The sequence below is a fragment of the Astatotilapia calliptera genome, chromosome 3 (genome assembly GCF_900246225.1).
Source record: "Astatotilapia calliptera chromosome 3, fAstCal1.2, whole genome shotgun sequence".
In the NCBI taxonomy this organism is placed as follows: domain Eukaryota; kingdom Metazoa; phylum Chordata; class Actinopteri; order Cichliformes; family Cichlidae; genus Astatotilapia; species Astatotilapia calliptera.
The window spans coordinates 36,121,946-36,145,101 of NC_039304.1; the positions used below are offsets into that span (position 1 = coordinate 36,121,946).

General features: G+C 42.6%; 1 protein-coding gene across 1 annotated transcript; it reads right to left on the reverse strand.

The window, feature by feature from the left end:
• Window positions 1–10,534: 10,534 nt before the first annotated feature.
• Window positions 10,535–22,242, reverse strand: LOC113019415 (palmitoyltransferase ZDHHC3). The gene is given in 10 exon segments (XM_075410369.1): window positions 10,535–15,945; window positions 16,029–16,203; window positions 16,642–16,714; window positions 16,794–16,914; window positions 17,159–17,220; window positions 17,342–17,454; window positions 20,268–20,341; window positions 20,863–20,951; window positions 22,023–22,170; window positions 22,173–22,242. Coding segments are annotated over 10 exon segments (1,017 nt in total). The 3' UTR covers window positions 10,535–15,853.
• Between the last annotated feature and the right edge of the window lie 914 nt (window positions 22,243–23,156).

Consider the following 23,156-nt stretch of genomic DNA (forward strand, 5'->3'; position numbering starts at 1 on the left):
TGAAAAGGGACTCCCACCTGATGTCCTTCTACAGTTGCGACACAGTGACATGCAGATTGGTGCAACTGCAGTGCCCTGTTATGATGCATAAAAATATGCATTTCATTTTAGTGACTTGATTAAATACTTCTGATGTAAAAAAAAAAAAAAAAAAAAAAAATTGCATTTTGGATTTGAAAAAGTCATTGGTGATGCCAGATATTTGATATTGTACTGAAAAGGTGTTTCTTTACTTGTTTAGATTATTTAGCATTATTGTATTAGTAATTGGTGTTCTGGGCACATTTTCACTTTAGGTAGGACTTTAGGAACACATTTCCATTAAGATAAAAGCAACAGTATTGTCCATAAAAGAAATTAACTATGATGTGGCTAAGAAAAGTGTGGGTAATACATTTGTGGAGTACCAGTCACTCTCCTTTGTCCTCTCCAGGTATTCATGTGTATCGAAGCAGCTGACCGATACTTAAAGGTTCTGGAAGGGACTAAGGAGAAAGAAGCAGGAGTTTTTAAGTTCGTATTTGGGATTTGTAGGGTTATATTCAATTCAATTCAATTCAATTTTATTTATATAGCGCCAAATCACAACAAAAGTCGCCTCAAGGCGCTTCATAGATACAGAGAAAAACCCAACAATCATATGACCCCCCTATGAGCAAGCACTTTGGCGACAGTGGGAAGGAAAAACTCCCTTTTAACAGGAAGAAACCTCCGGCAGAACCAGGCTCACGGAGGGGCGGCCATCTGCTGCGACCGGTTGGGGTGAGAGAAGGAAGACAGGATAAAGACATGCTGTGGAAGAGAGACAGAGGTTAATAACAGATATGATTCAATGCAGAGAGGTCTATTAATACATAGTGAGTGAGAAAGGTGACTGGAAAGGAAAAACTCAATGCATCATGGGAATCCCCCGGCAGCCTACATCTATTGCAGCATAACTAAGGGAGGATTCAGGGTCACCTGGTCCAGCCCTAACTATATGCTTTAGAAAAAAGGAAAGTTTTAAGCCTAATCTTAAAAGTAGAGATAGTGTCTGTCTCCCGAATCCAAACTGGAAGCTGGTTCCACAGAAGAGGGGCCTGAAAACTGAAGGCTCTCCCTCCCATTCTACTTTTAAATACTCTAGGAACAACAAGTAGGCCTGCAGAGCGAGAGCGGAGCGCTCTAATAGGGTGATATGGTACTACAAGGTCATTAAGATAAGATGGGGCCTGATTATTTAAGACCTTGTATGTGAGGAGCAGGATTTTGAATTCAATTCTGGATTTAACAGGAAGCCAATGAAGGGAAGCCAAAACAGGAGAAATATGCTCTCTCTTTCTAGTCCCTGTCAGGACTCTTGCTGCAGCATTTTGGATTAGCTGAAGGCTTTTCAGTGAGTTTTTTGGACATCCTGATAATAATGAATTACAGTAGTCGAGCCTGGAAGTAATAAATGCATGAACTAGTTTTTCAGCGTCACTCTGAGACAGGATATTTCTAATTTTAGAGATGTTGCGCAAATGGAAGAAAGCAGTCTTACATATTTGTTTAATATGTGCGTTGAAGGACATGTCCTGGTCAAAAATGACTCCAAGGTTCCTCACCGCGTTACTGGAGGCCAAGGTAACGCCATCCAGAGTAAGAATCTGATTAGATACCATATTTCTAAGATTTTCAGGGCCGAGTACAATAACCTCAGTTTTATCTGAATTAAGAAGCAGAAAGTTAGCGGCCATCCAGGTCTTTATGTCTTTAAGACATTCCTGCAGTTTAACTAATTGGTGTGTGTTATCTGGCTTCATGGATAGATAAAGCTGGGTGTCATCTGCATAGCAGTGAAAATGTATGCTATGTCTTCTAATGATACTGCCTAAGGGAAGCATGTATAATGTAAACAGAATTGGTCCTAGCACTGAACCCTGTGGAACTCCATAATTAACCTCAGTGTGTGAAGAGGACTCTCCATTTACATGCACGAATTGGAGTCTATTAGATAGATATGATACAAACCACTGCAGCGCAGTACTTGTAATACCTACAGCATGTTCTAATCGCTCTAATAGGATATTATGATCAACAGTATCGAACGCTGCACTGAGGTCTAGCAGGACAAGCACAGAGATGAGTCCACTGTCAGAGGCCATAAGAAAATCATTTGTAACCTTCACTAAAGCTGTTTCTGTGCTGTGCTGAGCTCTGAAACCTGACTGAAACTCTTCAAATAAACCATTCCTCTGCAGATGATCTGTTAGCTGTTTGACAACTACTCTTTCAAGGATTTTTGATATGAAAGGAAGGTTGGAGATTGGCCTATAATTAGCTAAGACTGCTGGGTCTAGAGATGGCTTTTTGAGTAAAGGTTTAACTACAGCCAGCTTGAAGGCCTGTGGTACATAGCCGATTATTAGAGATAGGTTGATCATATTTAAGATCGAAGAATTAATTAATGGCAGGACTTCTTTGAGCAGTTTTGTAGGAATGGGGTCTAAAAGACACGTTGATGGTTTGGAGGAAGTAATTATTGAAGTTAACTCAGAAAGATCAATTAGAGAAAAAGAGTCTAACTTAATATCAATGGTACTAAGAGTAACTGTAGATAATATTACATCTGTGGGATGATTATTGGTAATTTTTTCTCTAATGATAAAAATTTTATTTGTGAAGAAGTTCATGAAGTCATTACTAGTTAACGTTAAAGGGATGGTTGGCTCAAAAGAGCTCTGACTTTTTGTCAGCCTGGCTACAGTGCTGAAGAGAAACCTAGGGTTGTTCTTATTTTCTTCAATCAGTGATGAATAGTAAGATGTTCTGGCTTTGCGGAGGGCTTTCTTATAAAGCAGCGAACTATTTCTCCAGGCTAAATGATGATCCTCTAGATTTGTGACACGCCATTTCCTCTCCAGATTACGAGTCATCTGCTTTAGGGTACGTGTTTCAGAATTATACCATGGAGTCAGGTACTTCTGATTTGAGGCCTTAGTTTTCACAGGAGCTACAGTATCCAGAGTCGTACGTAGTGAGGAGGTGAAATTATTAACAAGATAATATCATTTTAAATTAGATATAGGGTTTATGTATACTTTGGAAGATAGTTTCAATCATAAAATATGATATAAAATGGTTTTGTGGCTCAATTGCCACTTTAGAAAATGTGGAAACAGCCATGGCAGGTTATGAGCAAAGTGTGGCTCATCAGCAGCAGGATATTAAGGTTTTGGCAATTACCCAATTACTTCTGGTTTTATTTCGCTGCTGTTAGGTCACTAGTGCCCACAGAGCCGCTATATTAAGATTTGTAAATTAACATTTTGACTAATAAAAATAATTATATTTGGCATTTGTTAAATCTTAAATCTGTGAATCTCTTTAAAATAAGCCTTACATGTCATGGCTGTGCAAGGGCAGGCAGAAATGCTGGACCCAAGAGCAGGACACACAGAGGCAACGTGAACTTGTAGATACTCAGCTTTATTACTGGTTGCAGGCAAAACAGAAAACTGGCTAAACTGGACATGAGACTAACAGGCAGATAGAACACACAGTGAAAGACAATGGACGAAGCGACACGGAACTAAGGGAGACTCTGACGTAAATACACAGAAGGCTAACGAAGGACATAAGGACACGGGGAACGATTACACATAACAAGACAGGGAGGACATGAAGCTGAAAATACTGACTCAAGACGCGAACCTTAAACGTAACACACAGAGTCAGCCGAGAGGAGCACATGACGGGATGAGGTAAACATGGAACACAAGAAGTCGGAGCAAAGCACAATAACTCACATCACTAAACACACAGCGGGAGACACAAAGGTTCCTAATACTCATTTGTAGACTCTAGCAAGACACCACTACAGCTGGGAAACCACGAACCACAGATTGGTGCAACTGCAACACCCTCTAGTGACACAACATAAACATCAAATCAATGACTCATGTTTGATATCTGCAAGGCTTGATTCTGATGTGATTTCTCAGCAAGAGCAAGCTTTGGATTTGAAAAATAATTTAAGTCAGCTATTTAAAGTTAATTCATCCCATTATTTAGTCAGTGCTGAGCAAATTTGGCAGTGTGTTTTTGAGTGGGTCTGTGAAATGTGATGGATTTTTGGGAGAAAGGATGAGTGACTGGGCTCATAATTTTGAAATCCATGACCTGACTGTTGAACACCACAGCCCTGTGTTTCAGTACCATCTGGGAAGAATGTGATTGCTAACTGCTTCATTTTTCAGCATAGCAATAATCACAAATACACTGTCAATGCAGTAAAATGCAGCAAATGCACTTGGATAGAAAACACACACAATAGAACGCTATCACTCTGGGATTGGCCTCCCTAAATCTTAGACCTCAACATTATTCAAGTAGTGTGAGATCACCTTGATAGAGAGCACAACAAAATGCAGCCAACTTGCAAAGAAGAGCTTTGAATGTCCTCATATTTGGACATACTAAGTACTGACGTTCAAGTTTTTTAGAATTAGATTTGACTATGATTTTACCATCACAAATCCATTGAAAAGCTGTGAAGAAACACAAAAAAATACTATAAACAAACATAAAAAGATTTATTGAAGTTTCAACTGCTTTAACTGAATAAAGGTACTTTTAATCCCATGTAATCTGTGCTATCTCCAGCTACTCATGTGTGCTTGTCCTGCTAGAATTGTTAGAACGTGCAGTGGTCAATATTGTTAATCACACTATTTTCTATCCTATACAGCTAATATACTCAAATTAGTTGATGTAAATGGGAGCCTCCTTCACACAAAAAGGTTAATTATGGTTCCACATGGGATAAAGTGGCAGGAGTGAGCAGCAGTACAACTGAGCAGTAGCAGATTTAAAGTGGCAGTTGGTACAGTATTGCACGGAGTAAGGGTTTTTATTTTTATTTAAATACTAATAAAAATAAAGTGACCAGTGCAGAGTGTAGTATGTACTTGAGAAACTGTAGGACATATTCTGAGTGCATCCTGTGGAGTGTGTGTGTTTAAGTGTTGTCGTTGAGGTGTCGAATGGCTTGATGGTAAAAGCTGTTTTTGAGTCTTGTAGTCCGTATAAGACAGATGTCCTGAGTGGAAGGAAGCCTCATGCCTGCAATGTGCTCTGCTGCCTTCGCCACCCTCTGTAGTGATTTGCGGCTGCTGGCAGAGGAGCTTCCATACCAAACTGTAATGCAGCTCATCAGCAAGCTCTCAACATACAGACCTGGATGACCTCTGATGTCCTACTTTTAAATTCAGATAAAATTGAGGTCATTGTACTTGGGACTAAAAATCTTAGAAATATGGCATCTAACTAGATGCTTACTCTGGATGGCATTAGCTTGGCCTCCAGTAACACTGTGAGCAGGGCTGGACTGGCACAAAAAAATCGGCCCGGGCATTTTGACTAGAGACCGGCCCACCAAAAATGTGACGTCATTCAGGGGTACAACCGCAAAGGATTCTGGGAACTTGTGGCAAGAGGTACTAGCGCATGCAGGCTTTCAATTGAACTCAGTTACACAGCGATAAAAAGAAACACAAAAAATGGCAAGAAGCTGTTGTATTATTAACTGCAATAGCCGGTGTTGTGCCAAAAAGTGATTGTCTGCCAAAAACTGATTTCCGGTATTTGCCAAAAACTGATTGCTCATATTTAAATTGCTATAAGTAACTTGTTGGGCTATAATATGTGAAACATATGTCAAATGCATCCCTTATGGATGACATAAAGTCATCTCTCCATCTCTCTCTGCTGCTCTTCTGTCTCCTCCACTTTTGATGATAAATCAGCCTGGTGCAACATGTAAGGATTGGCACAATTTGTTAAGATTGTGAGGAGTTTGAGAAACTAACCTTTTTTTTTTGTGTGTGTAACGTTTGGATCTATAGCCATCAGAATTGTTGTCTTGAGGCCAAGAGAGATGCCAAGCGGATTTATTTTACCAAGTGGATCATCATGGCCTTGCCATATTGGTCCATTTGGTTGACCTTTATTATAATTATGAATTTATTTTATTTTCAGTTGCAAACGGGACAGACATAACTGTGGGATAGGACAGGGGGAAAGAATTGAAGAAAGAGGGGGAGAGAAAGAAAGAAAACCAAAGGGGAGAAGAGACGGTGAGAAGGGGGGGAAGAGAGAAAAAAAAACAAACAACAAAAAAAACTCCTGGGTCACCTGTATGGAGAAAAAACAAAACAAAACAGAGGAGACAGCAAACAACAAAGAGCAACATAATAATAGAAAAAAAAGCACCATCACAATAAACTAGCTAGTCATAGATATTAATAGTTACTAAATAATAGACGATATTGTTCAGCACGCAAGATAGACAGCGCACAGTGTGCTTTGAGGCAGCAGCCAAGAAAGCTGTAGTCCGCGTCTGTGAATACCCATGTGTACACCTGTGTGCATACCTGTGTGGATCAGCATGCTTGCATTCCAAAGGTTTCTCCATGTAATGATCTGCTAGGGAGTGTGGGGAGCCACAGCCCTGTCCTTTATGGTATCAAGCAGGTATGGAGGAGATCAAAACTCCAGACATCCAGAGGCCACCAGAACACAAGAGACCAAGGAAGCCAGCTGTGCCTGAGTGACCGAGCCCCAGGCCGAGAGGCCGGGGGCACCCCACCTCCGAAATGGCCCGAGCGAGCCCCAATAAGCGGCCGCCAAGGAGTGAGCCGGTGTGTACCCAGACGCCCACCCCCAGATACAAAGAACCACCAACGCACCGACACCTGAGGGAGTCCGCCACCGGCAGGGGAAGTGGTGGTGGGTGGAGATAGGCCTCCAAACCTTGGAGGGCCCGAGATGTCCCCAGAGAGGTGGCGTCTGATACCCAACCTGACATATAGACACAAACATCCATTCCCACCCTCATGCTCTCATGTGCACTTCACACTCAACCGACGTGGAGACAAATATAAAGAGACGCTGTATACGCGATCACACTCCCCAAGCGTACTCTACAAACCGGGTCTAGGTACCCCTGCCCCTGGAGGGGGGAACTGCACCCAGACCCAGGTGGTGTTACCCTTTTCCCTGCGGTGGGGAGAGGCAGACCGCCCCGACTCCGCAGCAGCAGGGAGGCCCCACACCCCAGACCGCAGCCGGACGGCCAACTCCTCCTAGCCCCCCCGCTCCAGCAGGCCGCAGAGAATGGGGGTGAGAGAAGACTCCAAACCTCCCTCCACCCGCTCATTGTAGTGTTGACGCATGTGTGTTCTAAGGTGCAATTAAAACCCAGGAGGGCATGGAGCTACCTGCCAGAGAGCAGCAGGTAAGCGCATAGTCCCTCCTGTTAGCCCTCAATGTCTACGTGTATTTAAAATTGAGAGGTGGGCAACGATGCCAGGGGTGAGGTGTACACCCTGATGGTAACTTTGACTCCATGTATCGTGCCCACCCCCAAGATCCTATATGTATGTGTAATGAGGGTGTGAGTAATGTGAATGTCTAAGTTGTGGGATAAAATTGAGGCAGAGGCAGCCAGAAGGGGACAGAGGGGGGGGTAGCCTCCTCTGCATCCTGGTGACATACCCCTACTCCAAGGCCCTGCATGTGTGGGTGGTTGTGGTGGAGCGGGAGGAGGGAGGCAGCTGGAGATGGGGAGGGAAGGAAGGGAGGGGCAGGTGACCCCTCCCTGGGGCCAGTTCCCCCGCTGACCCCAGTAGGCACTCCCACACTCTGCGACCCGCCAGGGAAAAGGGGGCCCAGGCCCATCCAGACCGGGGCCCAGCGCAGCAGCGCCCCCCGGCCCCACAGAGCCCGGGACAGTCCACCCAACCCCACCACAGAGAAAACTGCACCCACCCCACCATCCACTCGTCTTCCAGACTACATGAGACAATAGACGCCCAGGCTGAGATCTTCCTCCACCTCTCCTGTATCTCCCCCTCCTGCAGAGAGTTCCTGAGGGGAGGAAAGCTCCTGCAAGGTGTAACAATCTCCCCCACCGGTTGAAGAGCCCCACAGGCGACTCGACACACCGGCGGCACCCTGCGCCAGGGATGGGCTCCCATGAGAAACTAACCTTAAGCATAAAATAAAATTTACTATCAGTAACTTCATAGCACCCGCCCAGTGTTGGGAAGGTTACTTTTAAAATGTATTCCATTACAGAATACAGAATACATGCCCCAAAATGTATTCTGTAACGTATTCCGTTCCGACTATGATGAGTCGATCATGACCAATTGGCCAATCCAACACCTTTCATTATTTATACCCTTCCAAAAAAAAAAAAAAAAAAAAATCAATCGGCCCATAAAAACAAAAAATCGCCAGCGGCCCACCGGGCAAATGGCCGGTATGCCCGATGGCCAGTCCAGCTATGACTGTGAGGAAACTTGGGGGGTCATTTTCGATTAGCACAGGGGTCGGCAACCTGCGGCTCCGGAGCTGCATGCGGCTCTTTAGTCTTTATACTGCGGCTCCGCAGTTATTTACTGGATTGATATCGTTCATTAACAAGCTTTATTTTGACTTTTACTTTGTGTACAGAATTATCAACACCTACACCAGCCAACACACCAGTTTGTGAGTAATTCATGAGACTTAGTCTAGCTTGACAGATTTGGGGCAACATGACTTGTTTGTTTCAGTTAACTCATAGCTGTTAAACAAAGCCTAGAAGTTAATGTAAAGTAAGTTAGGGAGTAACAAATGTTATACAGGGGCGGTGAAATTTTAGGGGCTTTTATGTCATCTAGCTAGGAAGCTAACCTACAGTGTGAATAATGATCAGACAAGTTCCTGGATTAAATCTTTTATGGTGTTAAATTTACCTTGTATATCTACCATTGTGTTTTATCTAAATGTAAGATCCACTGATTTTTGTCAAATGCAGCTGCTTGCAGCAATGTTAGCTGTGTAAAGCAGAGACTCATGGACAGATTACAACACACTGTATGACTGGTTTGCCTGTCACCAAATTATAAATGGATTTAGGCAAATTGTTTTTCATGTTTTGAGTGATTAAACTGATTAAACAGACAGAAGACAATTCTGACCTATAACGTGGAATCTTTGTGTTTCTAGATGTTGCAGGTCTCAGAATGAAGCTTTCCTCTTTAGTGGGCTTGTCTCAGATTGATAAGGACACCCTCCTAAATCAGGTTAGTCTGTTCTTATCTCATCAGAAATCTTAGTACTTGGGGAAAACTGAAAAAAATCGTAATCCCAGACTGATATTTTATAGATTAAAAAATGCAAAATTTGCTTAAAGTCTTGCCTCAATAAATGTTTTTCTTAGATCTATTAAACGTTTCTCTGAGTGTTTTCTTGTGCTCTGCTCTAAACACTAAAGATCCTAGTCTAACTCATTGGCATTCCCAGTGTGCCTGACATTTTCTCCACATAATGAGGCATAAAAGGACCCAGTGGACCTGAGTGTAGCATACACTAAGCAGAGAAAGTAGTGACTCTAACTCGGTCTTCCTTTTTTTAATCCATAGATTAAATCAGCACTGGTGAAAAATGGACTCCCACAGGACGTCATTCTACAGCTGAGAAGCAGTGACCCGCAGATTGGTGCAGCTGCAGCGCCCTCTAGTGGTGCAGCATAAACAGTGACTAGTGTGTGATGTCTGCTGGGGCTTAATAATATACTTCTGATATGATTTCTCAGCATTAGCAAGTTTTGAAAAAAATCATTGATGATGCCAGATGTTGGTTGTTGTACTGACAGAGGTGTTTCATTTAGAGTTAGCATTATTGTATTAGCTAATGGTGTTCTGGGCACATTTCCAATTTAGGTAGGACTTTAGGAAAATATTTCCATATTAAGATAAAGAGACAGTATTGTCCATGAATGTAATTTACTATGATGTGGCTACAAAAAGTGTGAATAATATATTTGTGGAGTAGCAGTCACTCTCCGGGGTATTCATGTGTATCTAGGAACTTTAATGCTTCTTAAAGGTTCTGGGAGGGACCAAGGAGAAAGTTTGGTGCTTGGATATTTTTTTTTTTAGCTGTTATTGGGGATTTTTAACATTAAATGGTTTTAATTCAGATATAGGATTCGTGTATACCTTGGCTGATTGTTTTAATCATGAAATATGATATAAAATGGTTTCATGGCTTAATTGCTGTTTCGGAAAGTGTGAAAACACCCCTGGTAGGTTATGAGCAAAGTGTGGCTCATAAGTTGAAAGTTATCACACACACAAATGGAGACCACGTGTAAAAGCGGTGAACGTACTCAGGAGTGACTGAGTAGGTTCAGTTATGGATGAAATATTCATGTTTCAAAGCTTAGCGTCAGACTTGTTTTCTGTGATCACAGCTCCGAAAAAAAAATGCCAATTGCCACAAGATTGTGCTGCCACAAGATGTCACTATGCTGAGCGGCAGCATGTCTCAGACTGGTGCAGCTGCAGCGCCCACTTGTGAGACAGCAAAAACTTAAAAAGACTCGTGTTTCATGTCTGATAATGTTCAGAATATTTAGAAATTCGTGCCTTTGTTGTTGTTACCGCTGTTGGATGTACATGTAATGCTAAAATAAAGTAAAACCCCACAAACCACCGTGAAAAACCAAAAGGAGCCAAAGTAGTTTAAAAGACATCAGTTTAATTCCAGGTGAACGATCCAGAGCAGCATATCAAAAGAAATGATACACAGGTCACGGTTTCAAGGTTGTAACATGACATAAATAAAACATCAGTGAGCTGTAAACTTGTTCATCATGAAGCCGCATGATATTAAACTCTGTTTTTTGGGCTCTGAAACTTTTTTTTTTTTTTTAGCCAACCAACAACCCAATCTGAAAACACATCTTCCCAGATCTCAAAATACTGTTTTTCAAAGTTTTTTGGATTTGGTTCAAATAAACAAAAAATTACAAAAAAATATCTTCTGATTTAGCGCTTGTGTTCGACTGGCGGCCAGCTATTAATTTCAGGCCCTCTTTGTGTGTGCGCACATTCCTTCTCGCTGTCTAGTAAAACAGCACCGAGATGCGCCTGTTTTGTTTTAGCTAGCAACATCTATGCTGGATTTTAACAGAATCAGTTATGAGGAGGCGACTGCCCCGACATGGATCAACAAAAACAAGCGCTGATGATACAAACACACACCTAGACAAAAACATTTACAGTTTAAAATGTTTTTTTGTGTGGGGGGTTTTTAGGTGTTGGACAAATTTGAGGTACAGCTGGTTTTGTTTGTGAGTGATTATATTAGACTCTTTGTTCAGCCCTGAATAAACCCTCAATTAGACCAAAAATAATTTTAAGGAGAGAATAATTAAAACATCAAACCTTGTGTACCTCTGGACTTCTCTGACGTTCACAAGATCAAAAACATTTCAAACCTCGTTTTGCTTCAAACTGATCAAAAACAAAAAAAGACTGCAGGAACTGTCCCTTCATGAGAATTGCACATCATTGATAGAAAATATGAACTTTCCTATTTACAGCTAGCAGAGACCCGACCTGGGCGGACTGAGTGTTTCTGTCTGTCATGAGAGAAGTTACGAGAAACTTTCAGGAAACCTTTCCAACATCCTCTGCAGTCACTATAAAAGTTCAAAATCCCACAGAAATAAGGCAGCGTACAGCTCGAAGAACGTGCTTTCACACTGTGAACAACATGCAGCTAAACTTAAGATCCAATGTGCAACATAATTCTAAATAAATTAGAATGAGACGAACAGTAAAAGCCTCATATACACGCATGATTTTTCTCTTTAAAAGGTCCAAAAGCCTTGGAGAACTGTCCCAAGCATTTGTAGCCTTTACACGGTCCACATGTTGCATTTACCTGGCAGTAAGGCCCGCCTCACAGCTGAGCAACACGAGATTCTACTTTCTTTGACAGTTTGGAGGAAAATGATGAGCTTAAAGGCAAAATTTAAACTAACATCTGAAAGTTAGAAAATACTGAATCTTTAATAGTATCAATGTTCCAGAAGCCTTGTATTTTTCCTCGTGTGGGGGGATCTTTGTGAGAATCACCCAACTGTGCAAGTGTTTAAGAATAATTTCCTGGTGTGCACTTAAGCTAGCAGTTTATTAGCTTATCTTTCCGTAAAGCTTTGAAACACCTGACCCCATAAGTCTACGGAGTTCTTAATAAAGCCTATGCTGGTTGTTAAGCCTTAATTATACTTTCTGCAGCCAGTCCGCGGGTATTTAAGTGACATAAATTTTCTTCGTCAGACAGTGAGTGCCAGGGTCTATCCAGACATCTGCCGATCTGCATGTTTCTTCTGACTTAACGGACTCATCTGCTGAGACATTACATTAAAATATAGCAACTCTGCCATCATGTCTCCATCTGTCCATGTCCGAGTATAATCAGGACTTAAACCAGCTAGCCACCCAGTTACACTGAAAGTGGCCAGAGACTGGTTTAGACTGAGCCAGTGCAATGCCACAGTGGCCTCCAGTCTACCTCAAATCAATTCCCATTTAAAGATGAGCTTCTCTCTGGAAATATTGTTATAGCAGACTTAACTTGTAACAAAAATGCTGGTGTTTCTTTTGGAAAATCTTACTATGTTAGTTAGCCCTGGCCCTGAAAGGATGCTTGAATTCAACATTTTGACAAGTTTATTGCAATCAATTTCTGTCATGTTGTTGCAGTGTAGGTACAATTAGCCTAATTTCTCAACTTGCACAGTCAAACAATGTTTTCTTTAGCATAGCCAAGTAATTTTTCTAGCTAAGTCTAAAAAAAAAAAGAAAAAGAAAAAACCCCTTGTGATCGTCCAATATTGTGTGACTCCAAAGAAGATACCTGCAGGCTAGACAAAAGTGGCAGTAGTAGCACTTGACGTAGAGCTCCACCTTTGGCCTTCAAGCCACTTTCATTGGTTGACACCACACATCACTATGCTGATTTTGGATAAGCTAATTTCTAGGTCCAATGCTAAGCTAAGCTAAGCTAAGCGGCCACTAGTCCCAGATCTACATATTTTTTCAGATATGTGGGATGTCCACATTAACAACAACAACAAAAAAACGTAGCAGTACATGTGTGCTTCAACATTTTTTTGACTCATTCTTACTGTAAAAATATTTAGTATAATTTCAAGTGTAACGTTTAAAGGTCAAAATAAACTATGCATTTCTGCACCAGCAGCCCCACGTTGTTCACAATGTGAATGCAGAACTAGAAGTCTTTCTACAGCTGTTTCATAACATCTCTCTAATCTTTAATATTTTGCCTTTAAATTGTTAATAAATATCCAAAAACATGTTAAAATATAAAAAAGGCAGATTAAGTCATGTAACTTCATCTCTCAGCTGGAAAGTTTTGATCGAAACCTCTGAGGGCTGCAGCGAGTACTCTGAGAAAATGGACAATTCGCAGAATATTGTTCAGCCCAGGTTGGACAAGGAAATGAAAAAATATATACAAACATACATAAAACACACAGAGGGTGGAGCTGCCTTCATGTGTGACCTCTGACTCTTTCCAATACAAAGCCACCAGTTTACTTTATAAAATGTATCACATGATCACCATCATCCATTTGAGACTGTTTCCTGTGTTAAAAATACAATGTGCTGATAAATCGCCCGACTCTGGTCATATATACTTTCAAATATATCCAAGTAACAGGTCAGCAGTGAAAGGCAGCCCCACCCCTCACATAAAAACACACACTTGTTAGAGTTAATTCCACAGAATAGTTAGAAACCATAACTAAGTTAAGAGTCGTCCCTTCACTGAGATAACGCAGAATACTCACTGGTGAACTCTGAGTTTGTGTTTCACTGTCAAACAGATTTCAGTGTAGTAAATCCTTTCCCCCCCAAAAGCAGCTTCTTTTTTATACCTTCAATTGCACCAAACTATATATGTGTGTGCATGTGTGCGTAATAATAGTGTAAGAAATCTGCAAATGTAACAAAGTTTAGTAGCACGTCAAACAGAAGAATGAGTAAAAAAACAAAAACCCTAAAACAAGAATTCAACATTCCCACACACGCTTGTCATCCTGGACATGACTGCACAGGAAGCTAATGCATTTATGTTTCAGAATAAAACAAATGAATGTTATAAATATAGAAACCATTTAAGATTGGTTGAGCACGAGAATAAAAATAGATAATTAATTGCCCTCCACGTAAACACGTTAATAAACTATGTGACTAAAAGTATTTGGATGCTTCAGTTAGAGGGCTTATTCATTCCCAATAGAGCCCCACCATCAAAACGTACAAATATCCCTGTGGATAAACTTTCTGGTTGAACACCAGCGTAGATTGAAGAAGCCTAAGTACTTATGGCCACAAAGCATACCATGGTAAACAGTAGTTGCATAAACAAAATTTAAAGCTTGACATGTTTTGCACCACAAGGCTTCACCAGTGTGGACGGAAAACAAACAGAAAACACACAAAACACACAGAACCTAACGAATTCAGTATCAGTGCATCCCGAATAATTAAAGCTCGACTGTACATAAAAACTCAAATAGTCTCTCTATCGTGCTGCAGTGTATGATTAAGAAACACTGAGATGAACCAGGAAGCTGAACTGACCTATTTTAGAAACTTCCTGTGGAGGCTGATGAAAGCTTGAGTGGTAAAACAATCACCAGCATAAATACTGGTTGAATAAAGCAGTAAAGCACTGGGATTTGACCGATATCTGACTGTTAGTGGACATCAGCTGGCCACAGTAGCTGAAACGTCACAGGCATTTTAATTAAAGAGTAACTCAAAGGACGGTTTTCCTCTTCTTACACTCACGGGATTAAAGAACGGCTCCATACCCATATTTGGAGGAAGTTTCGGACAGGTGAGGTTACACGCTCTCTGTACAAATGATACGTTTCGCACATACACAAATGCACAGAGTGACCAGGGGCAGCCAATGAGAAGAAAGCTGTCTTAAAGTGGGAGGAGCTTTATTTAATATAAATAAGGCTTATTTTTAATTTTAAATCATGCAAAGCTGGTCGTGTAGTTTCACCTGCTCACTGGGGTCATGTGATTGTTGGGATTTTGTCTGTATTACTGGAGGGTCTTTACGTTACAAGCCCCTTGAGCTGACTGTTGCTGTGATTTGGCGCTACGCAAATAAAACTGAATTGAACCGAATAGAAAAGTAATTTCCATGAATAAAAATCTGGAGGTTTAACTAAATTTTAAGCATCGTGCCATAAAGAGAGATGTCTCACAAGTATGACGCCAAGCTCAGTTTCATAACTCAGCTATATGAAATCTATTGTTAAAGGCAGAGCTGATGGTGATCAGCGTTTGAACTGAACATGAAAGACAGGCATCGACTCACCCTTACAACACGAGGAATCACAAGGTCAAGTTCTTCGCCTGTCAGGATTTAAACCCTGGTCAGGTGACTTGTACCCGTTTTTGAGTTACTCTTTAAAGAACATTGAAGCGACTGCGCATCTCGTTTTCCCCCCTCCCACAGCTTTGGACGCACTTGATGTGCATGTTGCATTTACGTCTCTTTAGCAGCGCCTGTCGTTGGGTTTAGTGGACATTATATTTAGACCTTTTTAATTCAACCCTGTTTAGTGTGAAACTGTCTAAAAGCCACACCAGTCAAATCCCAGAGTCCACACAGGAGTAGCTCTTTCCTATAACTGCACATCAGGACACATCGGGGGGCGGTCAGTGCTCTTTCCTCGTGCCAGGAAAGATGAGAAATAGGTTTTCATGAACATTGTGTTTAGGTCCTGGAGGAGAGTCATACTTGGTGCATTATTCATTCTTCATTCATTCATTCACACCTCGGCCTTCATCCCTTTTACTCTCACCCCCTCAGTTCCAGAGATAAGACATCATAAATATGCAAAAAATTCATTCACGCGCTCACACAAGCACACAAAAACCTCCCTCGCCTTCCCTTTTTCTTCTCTCTCCTCTCCGTCCCCTCTTGTGCCCACGAGTCAGACGTCGTAGTCAGGCAGGGCGGAGTAGGTGATGCCTCCGACTGACGGAGGGCTGGAGTGGAGCGGGAGAAGCCAGCAAAAGACCGACCCTGCAAAGACGGAAAGAGAGATGAAACAGTGCTTTATGTATTTGGAGCGCCGGCGAGACGTAGGTGTCAAAAGATCAGCGCACCTCTCCCAAAGACCTCCCGCAACAGGGCCAGCTTCGGCTTGCGGGTGTGTGAAGGGTGGTGAGGCAGCTGTGAGGAGGGGGTGGAGGATGAAGAGGACGAAGAAGCCCTGTCTTTAATCATCAGCCTGTTTCTCATCTGCTCGATGGGAGTCTCGTCTGTGATTATGGAGACCAGCTGAGAGAAGACAAACCACAAACGAGGGCACATGATTTTTTTCCTTTTGTTTCTTTAAGGAGCTTCAACGTTACTGGCAGAAAACAGACAGTCGTCTTCTTAATTTCACATGTTTGACCTGCGCTACCCACCGGTCAAACATGCGATATAGTAACGTTTCTTTAACACCGTTTAGGGTTTTTAAATGACAGCAGTGTTTTACTCTACTAATCCAAAGATCTACATAATAGGAATGCAATCTGTATGTGTAGGGCTTTTATTGTGAAAGACAAAGACAGGAAGAAGCTGTGTACTGCATGAGGGACGACTTAAAACATGCCTGCATCACCTCTGACTGACGGCATGTTTTCATTAGACTGATCTCTAATACTTAAAAGTGTGTGTGTGTGTGTGTGTGTGTGTGTGTGTGTGTGTGTGTGTGTGTGTGTGTGTGTGTACCTGATCGTAGAAGATGACCATGACAAACACACCAAACAGCACCGACTCCACGAGGAGGATGATGTAATGCGCCCTGAGACAAAGAGAAGGAAACTGTCACAAGCCTGACGCTTCACCCTGAAAACCAGCCGTCACAGGTCGCTCTGTCTCACACTATCAGGTGTTTGCTGGGCGTCTCCTCGCTTTCCTTCTCTGCGTCACCGCCTCGCTCGTTCCTTATTCTCCACACCCACGCCGACACCACCAGCACCATGGAGTACAGGCTGGCCATACCTGCGCACAGACATCACGTCACAAATCACAGCCTGAGAATCTCTACCTTCACTTTTCAGACTGAGGTGAAAGCAGCAGCAGCAGCTCACCACATTCCCAGAGCGGACCTTTGTCTGTGTTTTTGTGAACACCTCCAGCGTGTGAAAACTTTACACGCTGGAGGTGTTCACAAACTTTACACAAAACTTTTGTGTGTTTTCTAAAAAGTCATCATTTCGACAGGCAGTGTGAATTGTGTGCTCACCAGTGTAGAAGAGAAACTGGATGAAATACTTCTGGTTTAGCTCCCCGACACAATTATTGATCCTAAAAATGACACACACACATCAGAAAAGCACAGATGAGAAGATGCTGGAGGTGTAAAAACAGAGGTGGGGGTAAAGGTGGGGGGTGGCAGGCCGATGGACAGACGAGGGCGTGTTCTCACCAGGGACAGTGGTGGTCCATGCGGCGTATGCACCTCTGGCAGACGCGGCAGTGATGCGCTCTGGGGGGTCTGTAGGTTTCGCAGCGACTGCACACCGTCCAGCCCTCGCAGCCCTGAACACAGCAGCGCAGCAGTTCATGTGTTAAAACCTCAAACACTCCCAAGTGCAGGCTGAGGGTGAGGATGAGCAGCTGCACGTGCACCAATCATTTCTGCTTTAAAGTTTAAAAAAATAAAAAATAAAAATCATACAATATGATCCAAACTTATAGGCACGCATTCAGGGTTTCCTTTTTTGGCAGGAACACACTTTACAGACAGCTGTAAGCTCGTAAGCGCATAATAACACGCTGTGAAGCAGACACGAGTGCAGCTGCTGGGACGTGAATGACGGCGCGCTGAGATAAACACGGTGCAAACCTGGTAAAATTACAGCTCAGAGTACAGCTGCCATCCACCGACACTCCCTCTCTGTCATTAGCGTTCGGCTTGTTTTTGCTTATTTTCAAGCCACAAACATCACTGCTGAGTTCAGGGTGGGAACAAAAGTAGGAATTTGGAGCTCTTCCAGTGTTTGGTCTTTTAGCGTCAGTCTTGCTCTCATACAAGTTTTTATAATCTGTGGGATTAAAAACAACAGCTATCATTCTGGTTCTGCTCTTAGCTGTAAAGAATATATTTTTAAAGCTGCCCAGTCTTACTTCCCACATATAAAAATCAGCACTTTCCCCCCTCAAACCTGCAGAAATCCATCCACACGTTTCAGTTCTCCCTCCCTCTCTCACCTCCAGGTCATTAAAAATGCAGACGGCGCGGCGTCACATCACCCCGACTCGAAAGGTTTCACTGATACTGAGAGGTGAACTGCTGTCAGCCTGCAGCAAACTACGCTACAGATTAGTGACGGATCTTTTCAGTCAGTTTGGTGTAGGTGAACTCGATGGATGGAAACGCAGTCATTGGTCCAAATAGGCCAGCAGCTGGCCAATTAGGTTACCCAAGACTAGGGCTGTGCGATATGACCAAAATCTCATATCCTGATATAAGAATTCTATCGTCCGATAACGATATAAATCACAAAAATGTAACATTTTCTGTAAACTCTGTGAATCTCGGGCAGCTCGACTTGCAGGAAGTGTTTCCAGCTGCGCGTCATGTACCTGGAGTCGAGTGTTTTAACCGATGTATGAAACTACACATTTTTAGACACAAGTTGTAACGGCCGCCGTTTTCTTTGTGAGTATTTATTACACAGCGTGCTGCGGGGAAAAGCCTGTTCTAACGTTTGAGTCTAAGGTTTATTTTTTAGCACCTGCCGGCTCTTTTTTGCTTCTCATCCGTAAATAATCTGCTCTTTCACGTGATTCGGTTTATTTTGAAAAGTCTCAACAGGATCTTGAGCTTTATTGTGAAAGGTTTATGTGGAACATAAACAAGCGGATACGCGATGGTTTTACCGTAGTTGTTGCTAACCACAACGCATAAAAACAGGCGCTTGTCCGTTCGTAGTGTGGTTATATTAAATATAAGAGAAAGAGAGAACTTTAGGAAATCAATATAACCACTACAGTGACCATCAAAACCATGAAACAATATTGCCGTAAACAGTTTATTTTGCGACACCACGAAACAAACGATAGCGTAAAATGAAACGATAGACGTTTTTATATCGTCATCCGATATATATCGTTATATCGAACAGCCCTACCCAAGACCCTACCGTTTTTACCATCATCCTCAGCTGGCATGAACTGACACTCAGCTGTGCCGCATGTGTCTGAATTTTTATTTGACATCATCACTACAGCGACACCGGCCACACGTTTATGTTTCGTAGCGTGCGCGACGAGACGAGGCCGAGCACGACCGACAGTGAGAGCGGTGTGGGAGCCAGCAATTTAGATTTAGTACCAAAATAAAAGAGCCGCTTCAACCAAACACAAACTGGTGTGGAAAGAATTTAATAAACACCTGTCGAGTACAACCAGGCTACCAAAGAGGTGATGCTAGCAACTGGAGACGTGTGACCTGAAAGACCTGACCATGTGACCTGGAGCGCTTGTTAGCTGTGCTCCATACAACAGGAAGCTCAAGCTGCTGCTTCTTTTAGGAGTGATCACAATGGATCATCTCCATCTCACTATCACACCAACCCCTACATGTCCTCCTGGCTGGCAGCTCCATCCTCACCATCCTTTGTCTAATATATCCACTCTCCCTCCTCTGCACACATCCGCACCATCTCAGCTCGACCTGAGCCGTCCCTCTGACGGACTCGTTTCTAATCCTGTTCATTCTGCTCACTCCCACTGAAAATCTCAGAATGACAAGAGCTGACGGTGCTTTGAAATGATGGGTGTAGTTACGCAGGGGTAAAGCAGGGCTCTGAGCAGCTGGTTAAGCAAGCCCAAGCCAACAAACTTACCAGGTCGTGCTGTCATCAGTGACAGCAGCTCATCAAAGGAAGGATGAACATGCCTTTTATTTAACTGCACTTAGAAATACTGTTGTCTAGCAGGCTTCAATAAAACACTGTCCGGTATTTCCTCTACATCGTCAGAAATATCAGATTTCCCCGCTTGCAGTATCGTGATATCATTTTCAGGCTGAACTTGTTTTTCAACCTGCCGGCTCTGTGATCTCAGCCTCCGCTCATGTGAGAATCACATTCTTCTCCCGAGCGAGTGGGCGTCATCTGTGCCGCCTCCTTCCTGCTCTGTCCTGGCGGCTTTCTCCCCTAAACCACACGGAGGATTTTTCCAGCAGTCCGAACGCGTCTGATGCTGTCGTTACGCTCTCAGTGCCACACGTGACCGAGGAAAACTGCGGAAAACGTCCCCAAACCGATTCTACTGAAACTTAATTTGTGTAAGTGTGCGCGTCTCATCAGGAGGATCACAAAGATTTCTGTGTTCTTGCGACTCACCCGCTCGTTCATCCGAGACGACTGAGAGCGGAGGTCCGAGAAGTCGATGGCCGTGTCAGGAAGAGGCACCATGCCTAAACACACAGACACAAAAGACATTTGTTTGGATGTTTCCACCCAGAACCCACAGCGTGTGCGTTTTCTTTTTCTTTAGAAAGATGGACTAGCAGTGAGAAACTCGTGCTACGTGTTTGTGAGCTGAATAGTGAAAGAAATTATGATGAAGAGCTGAAAAACTTTCAGAGAGGAAAGTTAGCGGTTTATAAAAAGATATCTGCCTTACCCTGAAACAAAGGGAGACTGCTACCAGCCCTGAATGAACTATCAGTACGTTAACAAGCAACACAGTTTCAGTTATTGTGCCAATGTACTACTTATAGGGTTGGGGAACCCTGCAGTGAGATGAGACTGAAGAAGTCATTCGGATGAGTGACCAAATGTTTGTCCCACTGAAAACGCTACGTCCAGATGAACAGAATCAACTTTTGGGGGTATAAAAGACAGACTTTAACTTTATGAGAGATAAATATGTGTGTGTGTGTGTGTGTGTGTGTGTGTGTGTGTGTGTGTGTGTGTGTGTGTGTCTCTTACTGACCAGGATCTGAGAAAACAGCTTTAGAGTGGCAGGCTAGCAGCAGCAGCAGAATCAGGTTGAACACTGACCCGTGGAGAGTACACCACACACTGTCAGAGACAGAAGAAACATGCGATTATTACACTTCATCATTTAATCTTCTTAATAGAATTCAATTCAATTTTATTTAGATAATGCCAAATACCAACAGCAGTCACCTCTGGGTGCTTATGTTTAAGGTAAAGACCCTACAGCAGTACAATGACAGAAGTAAAGAAAGTTATTAGAGCTTTAGGGAGTCCACGGTACATTTCAATTCAATTCAATAAAACTTTATTGAATTGAAGGTTGACCCCGAGGAAAATTGGGTAAATATCCTGTAAATGTTCATGATCACAAAAGACAAAGAAAAGCCGATTTATTTATTTATTTTTGCATTAAACTACAACTTAACTGAGCATAAGTTTCTCTGAAGGGGCTGGATGACTGCTCTGTAACTTTGACAACTTTACAATTTTAATAAAATACGTTTTACTCCTTTGCTTTCTAAATAGTCCTGGTTACATCCAATATCATACAAAACTGCACAGAATAAGCAAAAAGCACTACATTTGACTGAAAATAAGAGTACATACAAACATTTTGTGACGCTAACATTTAAAATATTTGGGTGGAAATTGAGGAAGTGCGCGCTTCTCAGCTCAGGAAAGTCTGAATTTGGCATGAAGACTTGGTTAACGCAGTTTTGAATTTAGGACGAATTAAAGAGCAACTCTCGTTGATTTAGATGAAGCTGCGATTCTGGTTTTAAAGAGGATTTTTGTTCTCAGACACGCAGAGCAACTTTAAATCACCCAAAATTTTGAACGACAGCTGGACTCGTCGGCTCCGGAGTAGGCTAATGAAACGCCTCAGCTACGAAAACAAACCGAAAGCCACCTGTGATGGAGCGCGAGCCCGGTTACAAAACCAAAGACGTGAATGGGAACGCGATTAAAGCCACATTACAGTGAGAACAAACGAGATTTGATTCAGTTTCACTGCGCCGAGGGTGAAATCGTGAAGATACCGTTACTGTTGATCTGTTTGCTGTCAAATGAATGAAGGCACAGCAAAGAGGCGGACGACATATTGAGGGATTTTAAGGGGTTTAAAAAGGCGTGGAAATGCAAAACACCCACCTGTCCGAGTACGCGGGGATGAGCACGTACTGTATGACCACATAGTCCGCATAAAACACGCTGAAATAAGTTAAAATCAGGCAGATAACGCCGCAGGGATCTCGCCTACAGCGAAGAACCGCCATCTTCTCCCGGGCTCCACCCCCGTCCCCCGCTTCCGGGTGACGTCAGATGGAAACTTGAAGCTGCCTTCCAGGACCGTCGAGAAAAGGCGATTCATGTTTAAAGGGCCAGTTCATCTTTTTTTTCTTCAAAAGAGATTAAAGAATATTTGACTCAACAAATAAATCTTCACCTCTGATCTGCCGTGTTTCTTTTTTATTGATACCCTTAAGCAGATTTGTTTTTCAGATCACAGAGCTGCCAGTCAATCTAGTAGACGGGGAGTAAGCTGTGGTCACCATGGAATGGACGTGGTGAACAGTAATACTATGGTAGGCTGTGGTACTCAGCTGGTATAGTGGGGTTCAAAGACTGGATACATGTTTTCATCTTGTTTATGTCAAACTGTGACCATACCATTGGAATGTTTCAGCAGACACTGACATGCAAAAACACCAGACAATATTTGTCCAACCTTCTATGGTCCAGTTTTGATGAGCTCATGTAAATTGTAGCCTCAAGTTCCTTTTCTTTGCTGAAAGGAGCAGCATAAAAGACCGGTGAGGTCTTCTGCTGCTGCCAGGTTTGAAGTCAGCCAGAGACGCTCTTCTGATTTGACTTGAACTTCAGTGGGTCGATCGCGTTGAGCACAGTTGCCCAATTCTGTCGGGTTGCTCCCATGTGATTGGCTGAATAGATTTTGTCTTTAGCAATCAGTTACAATCTTAGAAACATTGTCTCTAACTAGACACTTAATCTGGATGGCATTACCTTGGCCTCCAGTAACACAGTAAGGAATTTTTAAGCATGCTAAACCAATATATTTCTTCTATTTCAATATAATGCTTTCTTGCATTTGGACAGTTTCTCTAAAATTAGAAACATCCTGTCTTTAGCCGTGTCCAAGTTCATAGGCTGCATCCTCCTGAGGACCTGGCCTTCACAGTCTATGTGGACCAGGTCCTTCGAAGGCTGGAAGTGAGTGGCTGTGAAATTGGACCGTCTAGTCTTCAGATTTGCATCACCGGCTGT